The sequence below is a fragment of the Motacilla alba genome, chromosome 4 (assembly GCF_015832195.1).
Source record: "Motacilla alba alba isolate MOTALB_02 chromosome 4, Motacilla_alba_V1.0_pri, whole genome shotgun sequence".
Classification (NCBI taxonomy): Eukaryota; Metazoa; Chordata; class Aves; order Passeriformes; family Motacillidae; genus Motacilla; species Motacilla alba.
The window spans coordinates 58,921,540-58,942,018 of NC_052019.1; the positions used below are offsets into that span (position 1 = coordinate 58,921,540).

At 39.3% G+C, this 20,479-nt stretch overlaps 1 protein-coding gene across 1 annotated transcript in view; it reads right to left on the bottom strand.

Annotated features, from left to right (window-relative positions):
• Positions 1–2,406: 2,406 nt before the first annotated feature.
• The window catches only part of CDS1 (CDP-diacylglycerol synthase 1), a 29,596-nt gene continuing 11,523 nt past the window's right edge, over positions 2,407–20,479 (bottom strand). Inside the window, exons 3-13 of the mRNA XM_038136164.1 lie at positions 20,308–20,404; positions 16,967–17,064; positions 16,527–16,666; positions 14,918–14,976; positions 12,580–12,662; positions 11,044–11,131; positions 9,914–9,982; positions 8,832–8,984; positions 8,138–8,257; positions 6,261–6,364; positions 2,407–5,162 (exon numbers count right to left, since the gene is read on the bottom strand). Coding sequence (XP_037992092.1) covers positions 5,033–5,162; positions 6,261–6,364; positions 8,138–8,257; positions 8,832–8,984; positions 9,914–9,982; positions 11,044–11,131; positions 12,580–12,662; positions 14,918–14,976; positions 16,527–16,666; positions 16,967–17,064; positions 20,308–20,404 — 1,141 coding nt within the window. The 3' untranslated portion in view covers positions 2,407–5,032. The remainder of the gene's footprint in view (positions 5,163–6,260; positions 6,365–8,137; positions 8,258–8,831; positions 8,985–9,913; positions 9,983–11,043; positions 11,132–12,579; positions 12,663–14,917; positions 14,977–16,526; positions 16,667–16,966; positions 17,065–20,307; positions 20,405–20,479) is intronic.

Below are 20,479 nucleotides of genomic sequence, written 5' to 3' on the forward strand. Positions count from 1 at the left end.
CTGGCAGCTGATTCCATTCCCAGTGCAGGAGTTCCGTGGAAGTTATAAGAGACCATATAAAAATGTTATTTTTGGTTTTGAATAATTTTTTTTTATGCACACAACTCAGGTAATTGGGCTAAAGTGAGTTTTATTGAAGAAAAATTATAACATATTATATACAAATACACATAAAAAAAACCAGTCTATTTGCAAAATGTGTGTGGCAAAACAATTAACCTGATCTAATTATAGTGTACCTGAAGAGGATTCACAGACTGGTGTCACCAAGACACGGCCAAGAACAGTCTGGCAGCAGGATGGCCTGGGGACAGCCAGATGCCTGAGGCACTGTCTCTGCATCCATCCCTGCTGTGCTTCCCTGTGTCACTCTCTCAGAGGACGCTGCTGAGGCTCGGAGCAGCTGTCTCCAGGCACCTGCCTGGTGCTGGGAGCAGGGCACTCATGGGTGGTTGCCAAGGAACACCCTGCACACAGCCCTGAGTGCCCTCCTGAACAGGGACTGTTGTTGCCATCTTGTCAAGGACAGGGGAGGAGATCTGTCATCAAGGGGCTGTGTGGTCATCAGACAAGCTCCTGCCTGCACTCCAGGCACAGGGGGCTCTTCCCAGGAAGGAGTGGATGGTGCGTGGTCAGTGCTTGTGGGTGTGGTGGCACTGAGCTAGTCTGGCCGGTGCTGCTCTCTGTGGTGGCTGGGCCAGGCTTGTCCTCGCTTGGACAGCACGTGACTCGGGGATGTGTCTGGCTCATCCTTGGTGTCCATGGGATCAGCTGGGCCAACCGACATGCTTTTGTAGGTTTGCTTTCATCTGAAGTCAGAAGCTTGTTTTGTGCAGCTGGACGTGATGCAGCATGGAGTATGGCAGAGCTTGCTTTTCTCTCTGTCCCGGAATGGCCTATGCTTGTATCACAGTTTGTCACATCAGAAACAAGGTCAAAGTATGCAGAGCTACACACACCCTTCAAGTACATACAACCCCCAATGATAAGCCCCAGTTAGGTAGGTAATATAAGCCACTGTTGGGCAATAAGAGCTCTCGGTGTGTTTTCTTTAGAGGTGTGCATGGTATCTGCCAGATAGCACGAGTATTTCACTTCCTACAATCAAAGAGCAGGGTCCCAAGAGCAGAAGTGAAGATCCAGCCTCTTGCTCTGAAAACTGCGTGGGACTAGCTCAAAACTCAAGTTCCTGCTCAGCTGGAGACAACTGGCCCAGTCACCTGATATAGGAGCAGCAACCGTTTGAGGAAGCAAATTGCTTCTGTTGCACCTCAACACAGACAAGTGCAAGTCACCTCATGGCAATTAAAGGGGGCCAAACCTTGACTTCCCTGTGAAATTATGTTGCCTTTACACATCACTTGCAAAGGATATGTGCATGCTAACAAAATCCTTATAATACCAGTCTTTGTTACCTGTTCCTTTAGGGATCAAAATGTGTCCCTGTAATTCACCAAGGAACAAGCATCAGTATGGAGAAGTCACGGTGCAGTACATATCCAATGAACAAATCCCAGTGTCTGTAGTACTCAGCTGTACATTAATGGAGGACTTGGAGTGCTGGGCTAATGGCTAGACTCAGTCGTGTCAAGGGTATTTTCTGACCTAAATTTGGTGTGTGTTTATGGGTGACACATTCTCACCTGTTTCTGGCATCCAGTCAGAATCATGCTTAAGTTCGAACGATTTGAAATTGCTAAACAAGGAACTGAATATCCATTTTATAATTGGGAAACTACTTGCAAGAGAAAGGGAAATTGCAACTTAGGTAGTAGTACCAGCTGGACAAAAGGACTCTGTGCAAGTAACAGTCCCAAACATTATCTGTCTAGCAGGAGAAAACTCACTGCTAATTTTCCCCTTCCTTTCTTCAGAAGACCATTAGGAAGCAGATGCAGGCCACAGGAAAGCTCTGTGCTTCTCCACAAGTTTCCTAAAACCCAACAAAGCGCATGGCCCACACCCAGTTGGCTGAGAGTGAGTGTTTAACAAACGTTACACTCTGTGTAATTTAGAAATAAGATGCATTTTTTACCTGGCTTGTTTGAGGCTGCAGGAGGTGAAGGGCCTCAAATCCAATATTTAAAAGGGAAGGAACAGGAAAGCAGGGAGAGGTAGCTGCCAGCTGCCACCCCACCCCTTCAGCATCGCAAATAGTGAATAGTGATAGGTCCACATCAGTATTGTTGGAGGGAGCACCTTCAGGAAAAGATGACAAGCTTGCATATCTTTGGACATGAGACATATTGAACAGTTTTCAGCAACAGACATGGATGGTCTGAAGCCTAGAGGGGCAAAAGGTTGGAAATTAATAGCAGACTTTTAATTAAGAACACAAATGTAAGGAATCAAAGGAATAGAAATTCTTGTTAAGAAAACTCCCCCCAGTATACACACTAGAGGAAATAAAAGACAGGAGGACTTCTGTCCCAATTTTATTTTTTACAACACCTGCTTCAATGCAAGATTGAAACAGTCAAACTAAAATAGACATTAAATGCTCATACAATTTACAATATTTACAGAATATACATTTTTCTTTTTTGCTCAGCAGGTAATTATAGCCACTTGGGACAAAAGTGCAAACGAAAAGAATCACTGGTGTAGAAAGTTAACTTCCCTGTTGATCATGTTGCAATGCTTGAACTAACAGAAGTAGCCAGTGTGGCAAATTCTCTTTATAGTAACCAAGCATGGATGGCACTTCACAGTGACAGATCCTGCTCAGTCATATTTACACCAAGCCTAAACCAGAAAGAAGCTATTACTCTACCTAGAAAATTAATGAGTGAGTTCACAGGTGATCCCATCTTCATTTTAACATTGAAAAGCAGAATTGCAGTGTTGAGTTTTCTACTGTGCACATTGACAGCAATTAATTTCAAATGCTCTGTTGTATTAAATACTAAAATATATTTTAACTTCCTTATTGTACATGCTATAAAATCACATTAAAAATTTCAAGTTTCTGAAGTAACAATTACCCTTTTACATATATAATCTCCATTTAATTTTTAAATATTTAGATTTTTTTTTTAATACCCAGGATAAAGATATACTAGCTCCAGTATGGCTGCATTTTATAATAACATATACCAGAGTCCCATACATAATCAAAGCTTCATCTAAAAGCTAGTTTTGAAGATATTCTACTTTGGTTTCCTTCAGATTTTCTCTTCCCTTCTTTTTAAATCACGTTTCCAAAGGTAGGTGTGCTACCTTTTAACTTCAGGTTATGCTCTATCTCGAGTGAGGGTTGAACTTCAGTCCCCTCCAGCTAATAAGCCAAGTTGCAGAGCCACTGATGGACAAGCAGCAGGTGATGTTTTTCACTTCTTGGAGTGTTCCTTCAATAAGTACTGCAATCTCCAAGTCAGACATAATTTAAGTCTGTCAATACTTGACATCAACAGGAATTACTTCAGACCTGGATGTTGTTGAATGTACAAGGGGCTCCATTTCCATACACAAACTGTGCAAGCCCAAGTGCAAAACAGAGAGCACGGTGGTCTCAGCTATGTGGTGTTCAATAAAAAGCAGTTTGAATTTTACTGATACATCTTATCACCTACCCAAGTGATTTTCTCCACGATTGTATCCTCAGGTAGCACCAACCATTTAAATTTTAATCTTTAGTATATATACATACATATTTTAATAATTTATATACACACACATAGATATGGCATTGGTATGTGGAGAAACTTATTTACAGTTAGTTGGAAAAATGAAATTGTATCAATTTACAGTATATGAAAACAAAATTGGCATTTGTGCTTTCTGTTTGTACAGCAGGAATTTTTGTCATTTCAAAGAAAGTTCATATTTTTATTTGCATCAAGACATGTTACATGATGAAAAGAGTTGTAAAACAACTAGGATTGAGAATAATGGAGCATGAAGTCTCCTCATATATCCCACTAAGTCTACAGAATAGCTGCTTTCTATAAAAATCCTCCATTCAAACCCCTCTGTGGTTACCCAAGCTTGCTTGAGGATCTTCTTAATAAATAATGACACACAGCAGAAGAACCACGCACATTGCACTGTGCACATTCATGAGATAAAAGTTTCTGCCTTCACTGAGTAACACACTGATACGCACTACTTAAACCTCACTATTTACTCAGGACCTCAAAGTGCTTTTAAAAAGAAGGAAATACCCCAATTCTACAAAGCAGTTAGGAGGCACAAGGAATAAGGCTTGAATTACTGTCTTCAGACACTGACCTGGCCATGGAAACTAGGGACTTAAGCTTCATATTCTCCCTGATCTGTTTATTGGGCTGAAGAATTCTGTTTTCTTAGGTAATCTCTACTCCTGGAGGTACACGCTTGTTTATGATGTGTAATGTTAACAACAAAAAAAAGCAGCTCCACAGCCCAAACTACCCAACTGTATTTCAGTGCCCAGCTGTGTTTCCATAAATGTACTTTTCTTTTGTAAGCATGAAATGGTTTCAATAAAAAAGCTGTTAAATTAAAAACGGAGCTAGGTTTAATCTTCACAACAACTAAGTAAATACAGGTAGTCTGATACAGCAGGCTCGAACTACTTCTTTGAACAGGCTAACAAATGTTTTCTGGCCAACAGTAATTTCAGCCTCAGCCTATATAGAAGTTACTGCCTCCCTAATGTGTTTACACTTCATTAACCATTGGAGACCAAAAAGGTATTGCTAAGATATACAGCTTTAAATAATACATTAAAAACTTACAGTGAATTTCATAATTTTTTTCTTAAATAGAAAGATTGTTAGGCTGGGTGCTGAAGAACGACTGCTGCCATCCATCTCAGGAACTAAAATGCACAGCATGTGTACCATTACTTTGTTAGCATTTGAATTATTTTAGGAGTAAGAAATCTTTAGTGTCCTAGTAGGAAGTCATAGCATTCACATTCATTTCAGGAAACATTCACCTTTTCCAGACTACAAACTACTCTTCCATTAGCCATTATGTGCACTTTTGCAATGTTTTTCTACAGGCTTCTGGTAGATGGAGTTTTCTTCTAGTCCTCTGTTTTGACAAACTACTCTCTTAGAGATGGCTGTAAGATCCCTTTTTCAACGAGATGTGATTTCAGGGTTTTATACACACTTAATTGTTGTTCTGGCTGAAGTATCAACAGCTGTTTCAGTAATTTGCTGGGATTTGGACCCCTGTCAATGAAAAAAAGAAATTTTTTTTTGTGACCACAGCTCTAATGAATCTTTTAGATCTCTTCTTGCTGCCCAAACAATGCCTTGCCTTTCTTGAGGGCACCAAGTTACAGATTTCTCCCAGTCTGTCTCCTCAGGATGCACGGGCCAGCATTACTGTCAAAGCATACTCTTAGCTAAATATAAACAGAAACTAAAAAATATTTATATTTGCTGTCAAATGGGGCTATTAAGAAGGCTTATGACAAATAAGATTCCTTGATTCATCTTTTATCACTGTAATAATTTTTTTTATTAGCAGATCTTTATTTAGTATCTGTTGCCTGCCAGATAAGCTATGTTCTACTGAACTAAATGGGAAATTGGCCAAGTCAGTAAAGAAAACTGCAAATTAAACCAAGCTTTTCTAAATATCAGCCTCATTTTTAGCTAGCCACTTACAATCTACTTCTAAGATGAACCAAATATAAGGCAAAGAATCTATTGCTGATTAGGTATCTAATAATTATTTAGCTATATGCATTTACAAAACTAAGAGCATGTTTTTATTTAGCCCCTTGAACCATCCCTGCCTCAGAAACTAAAATGTCTATTATAAGAGAATTGTGATTCCCATAATTTCATCTTGAAAGCTGGTGTGGTTCAGGGAAGATGAGCAATATTTTAGGAAATTGTCTCCTTTCTTTAACGATAATGTTTTCATCTTAAACAGAAAATCCCAAGCCAAGCAACTGAGAAATACTGAAACTCATGGGAAGAACTGCGGTCTCTCAACCTACAGGCTCTTTAGGAACCACCCAGGGAAAGCAGATGCTGCACAACCCTCCTGCCTGAAACCCCATCCTACACATTTCTGTAATCAATAAATTCTAGTAAAACTTCTGACAGGCTGCTACATGAAACTTTCTTGTATTTCAGGTACACAGGTTACCTTCAACAGCAGTCACAGAAACATTCAGGCATAGTTTGAACCTGACACAAATGCTAGGCAGGGACATTGTTTTCTTAGTAGTGACTTTGAAGTGACTGGACAAATCCTATTTAGCAGGCACAGCTCTTGTGCATGTTTCCGTAGTTAATATTGTAACAAGTCCATACCTTATGAAACTGGTGATATAGACATGAACAAAAGTGGCCATCAAGTACTGACAATCAAAGCGATCCATTATCCCACCATGCCCAGGGATTGTGTCTGCAAAGTCCTTTTGGGTGAGAAGGACAAGAAGAGGAAAGAAGAAAAAAAAAAGATGGTCAGTGGTTCGCATGAAACACACAAATGATGTTGTTATCTCTTGGCAGCAGCACATTAGGGCTGCAAGTAAGCCATGGTTTCACTGTCTGGAGCCAAAAGTTAGCAAGAGGCTCCTTTGCTAAAGGAGTTTTTGACTGCAAAGGCAAGCCAAGGGGTGAGAAGAAAAAGAAGAGAAGCAGCAATTTGTCCACAGTTTTCCATAAGAGGACAGTAGTAGGTCAGGTGCAGGTGTGCCAGTACTGAGAACACTTGTGTGCCTGTACACACTTCATTTTGTAGCAAACCTCTTAAGCTGCTGGCTGTTGTTTCTTGCCTCTGCAGAATCTAATTCTCCTCTTTAAGACCTTTTTTGCTTTATTGTCTACCATAGTTAAAAACCATAACATGTGCAAACAATATAAATTTATCTAACAGAATCAAAAAACACACTGTGAAAAAAAATGATCACTACTTAAAAAAATATATTTCTGATGCAAACAAAGCTTGATACACTATCTTTGGGTTACCTAGCTTGTCTATAGAACAGCTTTATCAATCAAAATACCTTCAGACATCCTTTCTGTCAGCCCCGCACTCACTCATGTCCTCTCTGAGTGAAAACCCTGACGATAGTCATGTGGGCAAGTTAAACTAGTTCTGCCCGATGCGGGGCAGGCATGGAGTGCGCTGCCTTCAGCAGCAATTCCACAACATCCCTGACTTTCATCAGTCCATAAGTCATCACTTTGGGGCCCAGAAATTTTAAAAGGAATCTACTTTTTGCTTATCTACTTTAAGAAAAAGTGCTGCTTTTCAGCAGCATCTTTTTCATCCCAAATTCCTTCTTCGCACAAAGTCTTTTGCTATGTGGCTGTACAGGTGTGAGAGTCCTGTGGCCAGCAAAGTGCTGGACAAGCTGCTGGGACCAGCATGAGAAAGAGGGGTAAGTACAAGCACATGTACAGGAGTTCAGCACAAACAGAGAGGTTTACACACTTCTGTGCAAAGCACATGCCAGCTTGGTGGACATACAGAACAACAACATGAACAATGACAAGCAACAGGGTAAGAATTACAGCAGTCCTACCAAGACATAAAGAAGGTCGGGAGAAATTTGGGGCTGCCCTCTTGCCATACTCCTGCTGCCATTTAATACCAGCCAAGGACAGCATTGCCACAAGCGACAGCGCACACCTTGCAATAAACAGAGGGTAGCAGGTCACATAATTTGCCAGTACACACTCCTGTTATAAGGCAGATGTTTGGCAAAGGCAGCCAAACATCTCATGCTTTGGTGAGCCTGACACACCAGCATCTGCCTGTGACACCAATGCCACCCGTAAAAACCAGCCAGCCAAAATCTGAAGGGTAAACCACTGTCAGCACTTCTGAGGTGTCTATAGATTGCCCTTCATGTCAGCTATAACATCTCATATCTTGCTTGTCTAAACCACTTCTGCAACATGATTTGGAAGAGTAATTATTGTCCAAACTATGTAATCAATTTATTCTTAGATTTCCAGCGTTGAAGTCACATGCTGACTATGCAAAGTTTGAAGAATATCACACACACCTGATAAAACTAAGTCCTGCTTCTGATACTAAAAACCAGCCAAAACATTGTTGCAACTTAGTAGAAACACAACTTCAATGAAGGATTTAGAAAACCCCTAACCCACCAATTTATCTAATCCAAAGAGAAAAACAAAAGAAAACTTAGAGGCTTACAGGATTCATTACATACCTTGATTTTGAAAGCTCTTTTAAATCCACTGGCAAAGAATCCTCCAAATGGCCCAATTAATGAGGCAAATGTTGACAGTGCAAAGCTGTGTATCTGAAATGGGTACATATTCACTGTTTCCTGCAAGAAAAATAATTAACACTGTGTTTCAATACGTTCAATTGTAGGCATTTTTAGCTTACATATTTAAAGGGTTGGAGAGTACATCACACGTAACTATTGCTGGTAGTACTTTTTCACACAGCATGGAAGTAATGGCATTAACACGCAGGATTCTGTGTGAAGAAGAGTAAAGCTCCAATCCCAACAGCAGTTACACAGCAGCTGACAAGAGAATTAAGTTCTACAGGCTTACTTCAGCTTGCCACTAATTCAGGCCATAACAAGCCTTTGTCCACTTCCCACAAAAAATTCAAAGGTTGCTCTTCAAAAATAAGTTTGCAAAATGCTTAAGTGGCATCCACGTGCAGCACAAAGAGAACACAGGCAGGTTCCCTCGGGTGACTCCAGTGGTGACTCTGATTGGGTGACCACATCCCCTATGAGCAATGGAGGGGCTCATGGTATTGACCCAGATCTTAAGGTTAAGCTTTACCAGCATTCAGATACCCTTCTAAAATGATTTGAAAACCCATTTAAGCTGGGAAGCATGATTTCAATTTTAACCAAAGCCTGGTTTTTTTTCCCCCCTTACCCATCCCAACACAGCCTGAAGCAATGGTGGCACAGAGTACTTCTTCATTTGGAAGAGCTCTGAAGGTTCACACTCTGTCACAAATCTGTTGGTTTCACTGTTGTATTCCACAGGGCAGACAAAGTACTGATGTTGAGCCAAAAAATAGGAAAACTGAAAAGCAAAACAAGAACGACTGAATTAGGCATTTGTTATCACACTCAAAAAACCATTGTAAATGGCTTTATCACCACAAGCTCAGGGTAATAAAAATCTTCCTAATAAGGGACACAAAATGGAGAAAAATCAGCCTGCTTAAACTAGAGAGTGCCTCAACAAGCAGATGTTCCATGAGCTAAGTGATGTTTTCCCAAATTATTTTCTTTTTCTATCTCACAGACTTCTATCTAGTTATCTTCTGCATTATAAAATCCAAAAATGTCATCCACTCATAATTTTTTTGCAGTTCACTTGTCCAGTAAAACTTAAACATCTCCTCTACTAAGTTTGGCTGTTATGAGTTCTGCTGACCTTGGTAACAAATTACTTATCACAACAGTTACTTATGATGGTATTATCATCTGTGCATATCATTAAGAGTAAATTGCTTTCCAGGAGAAATATCATTATAAAGCATGTAACACTATTTCACAAAGCATAAATAATGCTATTGATAAACTTCAATTGCAAAATAGGGATGCAACTAATAGATAAAATTATTCCAGATACTGTAACAGAAATGGCAGAAAATGGTCAATATGATCTCTTCAGTAGAGGTTAAAACCTTGCCTACCCTTTCCAGCTAGTTATGAGTTGGCAGAATTCTCTAGGCAAAAAAAAACACCCTATCCCTGAGGCTTTCAGGAGTTTGAGATAAAATTAGTGATAAATGTGGTTATTTCAAGTAAAATGAAGACTGATTCTATACAAAGAAATTCCCATGTGCCTGGAAGTGTTCATGACTAGATTAGATGAGCTCTGAGCAATCTAGGGTAGTGGAAGGTGTTCTTGTCCATGGAAAGGGGATTGTAATGAGATGATCTTAAAGGTCCCTTCCAAATATGACCATTCTTTGGTTCTATGAGTGTCCTGTGCTTACTTACAATAAATCCAAATACAACAGTGGAAAAGAAGCCTCCAATGAACCCTTCCCAGGTCTTCTTGGGAGACAGCTAGGCACAAAGTAGATAGCGTTAGTCCATCAGATAAATCATTGCACCCTTTTTCACTGTATTTCTTGATCTTGTTTGTGAAAATTAACCTCCTACTGTGTTTTTCAAAGGCTTGTGTGAAATACTGAATGTCAGCAGCTGCAGCCACTGAATGTGATAAATAGAAGAGTCACGGCCCCGACCCATTCCAGGCAAGGTGGGGAAAAGCCAATCAACCAACTTTGGCTGGTGCCAGTGGCCAATTTGAGGGAAGGGAGAGTTTCCATTTCATCTGCTGCTGCTGTCTGAAGGCTCCTGCCGGCCTCTGGCTGCATCTGACCCAGATTAAGCAGCTGAACTCCCTTCAAGCAGGAGACTGGGAGACCTGCACGAGGACACCTCAGCTCCGTTGGAGAGCTCTGCAAGCAAGCGCCCATTTAGATAGTGCCAGAAACCTGGGTGTGACACAACCACTGCTGGGAATGCTCCTCAGGAGACACCAGCTTTCTGCACGCAGACTGGACAACCAATACAGCAAATAACTAGAGAGACCAGTGTGCCAAGCTGTTACCAAATTCTATCACATTTTCAATTTAAGAGCATTTTAGTATCAGAACCAACTAAATCCCCAAAAGTTAACATGGCGACATCATGAAAATAATTCATGGCTTTCTGTGGGGTCTTGCATATTCTATCAGAATACAAAGATAAATGCTTGAGCCCTTCTCAGTCAACAAGAAGAGCAGGTATGTATGACCTAGTGGCTTATTTCAAAAAAGTTTCTGTGCAGTAAGTATGCAACCAAACCTGCATGTGAAATCCAAGAAGAATGCAATTATAAATGATGATGCAATCGGCTCAAACTGCATTATCCTGTAACGCCAATATCACATTCACATTAATCTCAGTTACCCATATTCAAATTTTCAGGAACAGGATAGTCAGTTTGGGCTTTTTTAGCAAAGATGTGAATCATGTAGTACAGTGTAAAATATTTTTTTCCATTAAAATGTTTTTGAACAAGTAACAAAATTGCTTTAAATTGAAAAAGCTTGTTAGCAATGAAGTTCATAAGCACCTACCTTAATTAATGGAGTTCTGCCAAAGAAGAATCCAAAAATATAAGCGGTAATGTCATTGCAGATAACACTTGAAATTGGAACCAGAAACCTAGAGAAAGACATTAAAAGTTTCACAGAGAAAAACTGCCTGAACCTCAACACTGGACAAAAATTGAAAGAGCCAAATTTCTTTCTGGGAAATTTTTCTGCAGTATTTAGAAGGAATTCTGTTTCATAATGTGTCTGCCTTGTTCCCCATGAGCACCACACTTAGCTATACTGGCCAAACTACATCATAACAGATTCATGTCAGTTCAAGTTAAAGTGTTATTTTGGTGCATGAGCTTAAAACATGAACGGGCTGGCTTTTTCCTACCAAGCTTAAAGACTGGTACCACAGGTAAGAGGAAATCAATACATTAATGTTTTTAGTAACATCAAAACAAGCAAATTACTCAAAAAGTTTAAATGACAGCTAAATTAAAAAATAAATAGTTTTCCTTATTTTTTTCCTTTCTTGTCAGTTTGGAGTAGTTTTTAAAGTGTTCTTTGCATGTAGACTGCATCTGAAGTTATTATTCAAGCCTATTAAGCTCTCTTTTTTTCCTCCTCCTTTTCAAAGCAGGGATGTACTAATAAGCTAAAAGTCAGGTTTTTTGATCTCCTGCCAAATTGTCTAGCAAGAGTGCAATAAGAAATAGTAGGCTAGCAAAGCAACTAGGTTCAGTTTTTGACACATGAACATAATCACTATGAAAAGTATTTGTATATAGAAACTTTGTTAAAGGCTTTGGGCTTTCTAACTGTAAGTATGCCATGTCTGCAGTAATCTCCCCAGATGTACATATATCAGGAAGAGAAGAACATACAGCATTATGTCCTTGGAAGAACACAAACCATCTTCCACACGCTTCTTCCTTCTTTCTCAACTTGAAATTTACCCTGTCCCTGAAGAAGAGAGGGGTAGGAAAACACACTTGCTCTCTGAGGAGTGGCTTTACATAATCAAGTTTAACTTCACTGCCAAAATTTAATGTTTTACTGAAAATGAGGCACAAATGTTGCCCAACCATAACCAAGATTAAAACTCTTAAAATATTTTAAGTACTCTGAATTTATTTGAACAGGACAGGCTGCAGGGAACATAGCCAGATTGGGGATTTCAAATTAAATGGTCCAACTTCAATAACTCTGAGCAACTCAAAGCTCCAAAGTAAATTCCAAAAGAATTGCTGGATATTCATCTCTTCAGCAAAATGCTGTGGAAACTATTTGACCTAGCATGCAATCAGTCCTATTCCCTGCAAGTAAACAAAGTGATTGTTCAAAACTATCAGACTTGTGTCTGTAAATCTAGATAAAGAGGTTTCTGCTTCCTCTCCTGTATGCTTTACCTCCACTCCCAATTCCTCCAATTCCCCTTCCAATTAGACATTAATGCTCCTATAATTCATCCTGCTTAACTATTCCCACAATTATTCCCTAACCAGATCTATGCAAAAGAACCAACCTTTCAATGCAATAGAGGTACAAATCAGTTTATTACTGTCCCCTTACCAGATCATGCCTTCAAAGAGATTTTGGATGACAAGATGAGATTGAGTTACAGTGATCAGCAAAGTGACATGAGTCCATGCGAACTGTTAACAATGCAACAACACAACAGTTAGTGAAAACACCAACCTCCATAAATCCTGGCACATCAGCTACAGGAGCTACTGAGGAGCTCCCTGGGAGGACCAGTTCTAGTGATAATGCAAGAGATGTGTGCACACAGTGTATCACAAGTGAGCTGGCTTTCTGAAGCAAGTTCAGCAGATCTCTTCATCACTTACCTCCACCCAGAATTTTTTAACATGCAGTTTTAACACCTGATTTAATAAGACATACACCTCCAGCATGAAAGCAGCAAAGAAGTTTATGCAATGTGATATTCTGTATATACATATAACAGACATGTTAGAACTGTAACAATAAAATGGCAATGAGCTACTCATGAAAGAGTACTGTTACACAGATGTGGATGTCTCATAACTTATGCAACATGAAAATTCTCAGGATTAGCAAAAATGAAGTGTTTGTTTTTAACGGCATGGTCATTTAAACAATCATTTAGTTCAGTACTACTGTGTGTACTTGGTGTTTAATCTGTAGAGAGTGGTTTCCAAACAGGTTACCAGTAAAGATTCTGCAATAGATTTTATTTTCCAAATGCTTTTAAATCAAGAACTGGTAGTTTTCTCATGATACACCAAACTTAAGCACTCTAAATGTCTGGGCCATTTACACTCAAAATGTCCTACTTCTTTAATTCTCTTATCACATGTGTTTACTATGGCAGCCAGCCTCTACTTCCAGATAAGACAACTTGAGAACCTTAAAGGGCGGGGTGGGGAGGCTACAAGAAATGACAAAAGGTTTCTGAAAGGATTATCTGCTGGTTAATTAACACAGCTCTGCAGCAAAGTTTTCAGTATTTGTACAGCGATATTGAAACACCACCTAAACCCAAATGCCTACACTACTAGAATCATGGAGCAGTTTGGTTGGAAAGGACCTTAAAGATCACATAGTTCCACCCCCCTCACTACAGGCAGGGACACCTTCCACTAGGTTGCTCAGGGCCTCATCCAGGCTGGCTTTGGACACTTCCAGGGATGGGACAGACTCTCCTTTTCTTCCTAAACACTGTGTTGCCACACAGTAGATATATTGCTTCACCTCGTTTTGTTGCAATTCCTGGGTAGTCACATTTTAATGTTTTCTGGGCAGACACCAAGTCACGTGACTGACACTACACATTTTCACCTTCTTTCCAGAAGAGGAAAAAGGAAAAAAAATCATGGCAAGTGAATATATTTAGGTTGTGCCAATCTGAAGATGAGGAGGATTTTGGGGTTTTTTTTGCAAATTAGAAGAGAAAGACTTGAAAAGCTGCATCTCACTGTCAGGTGAACTCTCCTACAAAGGGTATATTATTTTGAGTAAAAGATCTTTTTACATGTTATTGTATTGCCCTGGTCTAGAATTGGGAATCCTCAATGGTAAAGTGCTACCTAAAGCAGTGCAGAAACAGAAGGGTTAACCACATTACCAGAGCTCTAGGAAATCTTTAAATTGTGCAATGCCTCGATTGCTCAAGTTCTTTCAAGACAGGAGCTGTACTGCACTGTGTTTTCACAGTCATTTCTAATCATTCCTACATAGAAGTGGGAGGTGGGGTGTTGTCAGTGGGGTGTTTGCTTTGATTTTAACCCATAATGTTACAGAATTAGTTTGCAACGTATAAGATACACATAAGAAAAAGGTTCATGCTGCTGCTTAGCTACTATGCTGATTATTAGGTGGACAAATATGAGAGATGAGAATGCTGGTTTCTTTTAATACATCAATGATCTATTGAGACACTGCAGAGCAAAAGACCAGAACAGCTGTGCAATATCATGGAATAAATATTTCACACAGGCGTTAAGATCAAGACCCTCCATGGTACTTCAGCGGGGCCTTTAGAAAGCAACACTTGAATCACAAGAATCACTTTCCACACAATGCTGAACTGTTTGGCTTCAGACCCGGCAGCGAGATACATCCCCCTTCTCCAGGAACCTCTTTCATATCAGCCTATCACTAAGGGAAACATATCATGTTGGACTTGCACAAGGCCTCACCAAGGACAGCTTGTACTGACTGAGAGGCCACATCCTGGGATATAATAATAATCATCATCATCTGGAAGGTGAACAGATACAGTCCAGCATGACTTGATTTCATCTAACTCTCAATTTAAGCACATTTTCCACACTGCTCTTCTGAACTCTTTTATGAGCATATGGACATGACTGTTTCTAGTGGCATTTGGAACATGAATGAGCACAGCAAAGCGGGTAATACACACCATGTAAAACTGCAGACGATAATGTTTCTTCACTAAACTCAAAACAAACATGCAGAATCCTGTAAAACAAAGCAAGTGGAGTTTGTACCATCTTATATTTAATGGAACTGAACTGTGATATACCAGTAATTCTCTTCCTTTGAGGCAGCTTTTAATCCCTCTGCTGCTAGAAGTGTTGGCTTATATTCCGTTAAAAGTACATCTAGTTATTCTCATACAAGACTATGATTTAGTTGACACAGATTTAGCTAACATCAGTAAAGAACATCCATAGTAAACCATCAGTAAAAAATAACCCTCTAGGCACACACCAAGTTCCATTGTGGACATCAATTTTTAGCAAAGGAGATCATCACTTTTAAAAACCACTTGAAAGCCAGGTCAACAAACTAGTTTTGAATAATTAACAGAAATAAATGAAAGGAAAAGACCAGCTTGGCCCTTTCCCCCATACAGGCATATGACTGCAGGCAATGCAAGTGTGAAGCACAGGTGTTGGGAGACTGACCAAAAAGAACTTTCTGGGTGACTAATTGAGCACTTCTTCTCTCCTATGGCAACTTCCTGCACCAACAGGGGGCCAGAGGCCCTGAAAAGACCCTGAAACCTGGGGATAGCCCCCAAGTGACCTCACAATCCCAATGCCAGGGAGCTCTGCTATGCTCTGCCTCCTCCTTTTGCTCATGCTTGGCTTGTTTCATGTCTCCCCTCACCAGCTCACAAGGCATTATTTAAGTTAGTTTCTCCAAGCCAAAGCTAGCTGAAAAAGGCCAAGTCCTGCAAAGCTGGTTTCAAGTTTGTGATCTAGACACTGAGCAGAATTTTTATTTGGTTTAAGAAAAAAAAAAAAAAAAGCAACAATGGAAAAACTGACAGATCATCACAAAGATCAGTTTTCTCAGTACACTTTAGAAATATTTGTAGCATAGCAGGCCCCTGTCTCTTAAACCAATCTGAGTCTTCAGCTGATTTAATTTTATGCTAAACTGCGTTGCTGAAAAAATGTATTTACATGTTCACAAAGCAATACCCCAAAAAAGTGCCAACTTGTGTCTCTTCTTCCTAGAAAAAGGCTTTTAAAACGTTTTTTTTTGGACAGGGAGGAAATTTTTCCATGAGGAAAGTATCTGAATATACTGCAGACAAAATTAAGACTCAGGCATTTTGACTAATCAGTTTAAAAATATATTAGTAAATCCTATTACTGGAGACCTAGGAGAACACTTGCACAGTAAAGAATCAACCTAGCACAGCAATTACACACAGAAGTCATCTCTACAGCCTGCCAAAATAGCACCAGGTCTTCGGCAATCAAAATTAATGCTTGCCAACCTATTTTAAGCACTATTATCTCAACTGTCTCAAGATCATCCCCTTGTTTAGGCTGCTTTCTTCTTTTCAGTGAATGCAAAATTTGTACCCTTCACAGGAAAAATATAACTGCAAACACCTCATTTCCTAAAGTATTAAGAGGAAAAAGAAATTGGAAGCTCATAATGATGGGGAACAATTAATATTTTAAATTAATTTAGGGAATAATTAATATTTTAAAATTAAATGAGCAAATGCAGCACAAAGTTATTTCATTTTTGTGATTTGCTGCACTTACCTGTTAAATAGAGGGCAAAAGATATAAATCTGTGGTAACGAATGAGGAATTGCAGCTGTTCTCTTCTTTGCACAAATGTAGCAAAATAATCAGCTACAGTCTCTCCATAAAAGAAGTAGTTCACACAGAGCAAAAAGTACCTGCAATATGCAACACCTAACAGTTATTTTAATAGGACAATATATATTAAATGCAATTATTAAAAACAAAACAAACAAGCAAAGATTTATTTATAACAAGTTAAAAAAATAAGTAATAAAATGCCAACTGATTTGTCTAAGTTCACAGGGGGAACAAAACTACAAAATTCTGTATTAGAGAGATGTCAAGTTTTATGTCCCCACATGACCCACGAAGCTGTCATTCCACCACAACAGGTGAGGAAGAAGATGATTCAAGTAACACATCCTGGCTTATTGATGTTCTGGCTTGCTACTCACCAGCTGAGGGATCTAAACCATGGTAAATCATATGAGTGGTAGACTCTGTAACCAATAGTAATGATTTCATGATAACACTTCACTTGGATGCTTAAGACCTAAAATAAGAGAAATAAAAGACTTTGTAAATATGCTGCAGTTGTTTCTTACAGGCAGTAAGGAGCACAGCAGCCTGCATTAAGGGAAGACATTATTCTGAAGTCAAATTCCAGTCAGAAAACAGCTTCAAATCAAATCCAAGGAAAACTAAGCTCCATTTAAAACTTTAAAAAAATCTCCAAACTACTGTACATGAAGAAAAAAAAAAACAACCCACATTGGACTAGCTTCAAGAATATACTTGTAAAACAAGAGAAGGCTCTTGATCTTTCTGCATTAAAACAGTTTGATAGCAGCAGGTCAGAAGTGTTTCCTGTAAAGAAAACAGTCCTATTTCTTTTGGCTAAGTTTTATCTTTACATTTAATTCTAGAAATATTTTCTGGGCTCAATGGAAAAAACTAGCTGTGCAACACAGGACACCTAGGTCTTTCACTTGCAAGCATCTCATTATATCTCACCTCATAATTAGCCTTTATGATTAGAGGCAAAGTTCATCTAACCCAGGTCTGAATGTCACACCCTCCCAGGCCTTCATTTTGTTTTGTTGACCTCACTGCTTCCCTGCATTGCCGGCCTCAGTCTGGCAGTGTGTCCTGTCATGCCTTTGGGCTTCAAAGGACTCTGCCACGTCTGTCCAATCCGCGGTCTCCGAGCGGATCACCCTACCCAGATGTATGGGATTGCCAAACTCGGTCCACGGGTAATGCTGTGCAGGGGCCAGAGCACCAACCTGCCCACGCAGCTGGCGCGTGTCAGCACGCAGGGCTTTGCAGCACCCCTTTAGCACCTGAGCTCATCAGCACATTTTATCTTGCTCAACGTGTGAACGTGGATTCAAAGTCTTACATCACCTCATGGAGTTAATTTTGAAGCTCCCCTATCTTGTGCTCTTTTTCTGCTTGGCCAACCTTACAAAACTTAAATGCTATAGGCAAGAGCAACATTACAGGATTGCACTTTACAGTGGAACAGGGCACCAGGGTCCAAGCCGTGGAAGCCTGTCACCCAAGTAGCCAGCAAATGCAGAGCATACACCCCAGCTCTTTAGCTCAGGTCGTGTCCTCCAAACCTCACTGGATTACTCCTCCTACAAGTCTGAGCATTTTCAGTCCCAGTACTGAGATTTGGTTTTAACATGACAACTGTTATTTAAATAACAACTGTTATTTAAATACAAGCTATTTTATTCCAGTCAAATTAAATAATACATCAACAGGACTGGTTTTTCCCTCCATTCTCCTTTTTATATAGTCTCAAATATCAACTTAATTACCAGCTCATTATAATAGAGGACAGACTTTTTGCTTTATGGCACAAAAGAGGAACTCTATTACAATTCTCTACTAACTATGATTACTTTTTGGTTCATGTCTTAACTGCTTGCCCATGATTGCAATCTCACAGTATATCATGAATACACAAAATCTTCCTACAAATTAATTAGTTCCTTTTTGTTCATAATCATAATTCTCAAGTGTAACTGACTACTAAAGGAAGGATTGCGGGGGAAAAAAATCTTTTTACAGCAACCTGCACTTTAAAAGGGCTTTTTTTGTTGTTTCTTCACAAACAAAAAAGAAAATCCTCCATGAATGAGACAATGAATTAGTAGTTTGTTATGTCATTCATCTGAAAACAGGAAATATTAACCAGACTAATTCAGGCGTAGAAACAGTAATGCAGACCATAATGCTGGTGAAACAGCATTCCAGTCTCTCAAGACACTAGATTTTATGACCTTTGGAAGAAGGGACAGGTGACTCAGAATGACTACTATCGTGAGGTTATGCAGGAAGAAAAGTAGAAGGGCCAAAGCCCAACGAGAACTTAATCTGCCTACTGCCATAAAAGACAATAAAAACTACCTCGATAAAGACATCAGAAGCAAAAGTAGGGCTAAGGAGAAACTCCATCCTTTGTTGGATGCAGGAGGAAACACAGTGACAAAGAACAAGAAACAAGCCGAGGTTCTCTGCCTCTTTAATGGTAAAGACCAGTTGTTGAGCTGGTTACCCTGTCCCCTGAGCTGGGAGACAGGGGTTGGTCTCTTCTCCTAGGTAACAAGGGAAAGAAAATGTCCTCAGTTTAGATGGGAGCAGAGGTGTAGATTGAATATTAACAAAAATTTCCTCACCAAAAGGGCTGTCAAGCATTGCAAGATGCTGTCCAGGGCAGTGGTTGAGTCACCATCCCTGCAGATATTTAAAGGGTGTGTAGATGGGACACTTGGGGACATGGTTTAGTGGTGGACTTGGCAATAATACTGGGTTAATAGTTCAACTCAATTATTTTAAAGGTATTTTCCAACCTTTAGGAATTGTATTTAGGAATACAATCCTAAAACTGCCTCATAGGAGGCCAAGAAAAAAGTTTCCAAATGTTGATACCTGAACAAACTTAGAGTCAAAAATTGAAGAAGTTACCTAGAAGAACCAATTTCAGCATATTAAAAGCTAAATTCCTGTCTGTTCCTTTCTAAGACTGGGAAAGATAGTTAAACCATCATTACATCAAAATACCAGCAATTAAAATGACGCAAAGAAGCAGTAAAGGCTGACCTGCTATATAGCATGTATGAAGATTATTATAACTTTTTTTTATTGTTATCCTCATCAGTATTTCACTTTATGACCTAAAAATGCACTTTGTCTGTACCTCAGAAAGGGATCTAGCTTCAACTTACAGATAAATGCAAGGCCACAATGAAGCCTCATAGAGAAATACGGAATTAAAGGAGCATGTCTGAGGAAAGCCTTTCAGTGCCAGTTGCAGACAGAAGGCCAGGGCTGCCTGCTTCCCTTAGCCTCAAAATTGCACCTGTCTCTTAATTTTTTGGTTTTAGATTTTTTCTGTTGTTAGTGGTTCTGGAGTTTTCCTAGAATTGGTTTTGGTCTGATTTTTATTAGTTTGCTTTTTCAAACAAATCTCAACATGCAACAGTAGGTGATACAAACTAGCCAATGAAATGGATGATAGTAGTTAAGCAAGGCTACAGTAATTCAACTTCTTGGAGCTACTTTAATTCCTAAAAAAAAATTAAAAAAAATTACAGTATGTAAGAAGTTCTTAATCTGTAAGGTCCAGTTTTGAATCCCTTAAGTGTTTTTCAGAAGTATTTACATTTACAGAAATAAAGGACAATTGCTCTGAATTGTCCATGCAGCTTCCTTTCAGCTCAGACATGATGAATGAAGAGATCAAATAACTATTGCACAGAAGAATGCATTTAAATAAACTTACCAGAAGCATCAGCATAAATGATCCCAGATATATAATCAGAAAAAACCCAGAAATCATAGCTAGGGAGAGAATTCCACGAATCCACCAATTTTTCCACCTATTAAAAAAAAAAAAAATAGGCAGCAAGCAGTTACAAATGAAAATGAATTCCACTTCCTCTGCTAACTAGAGA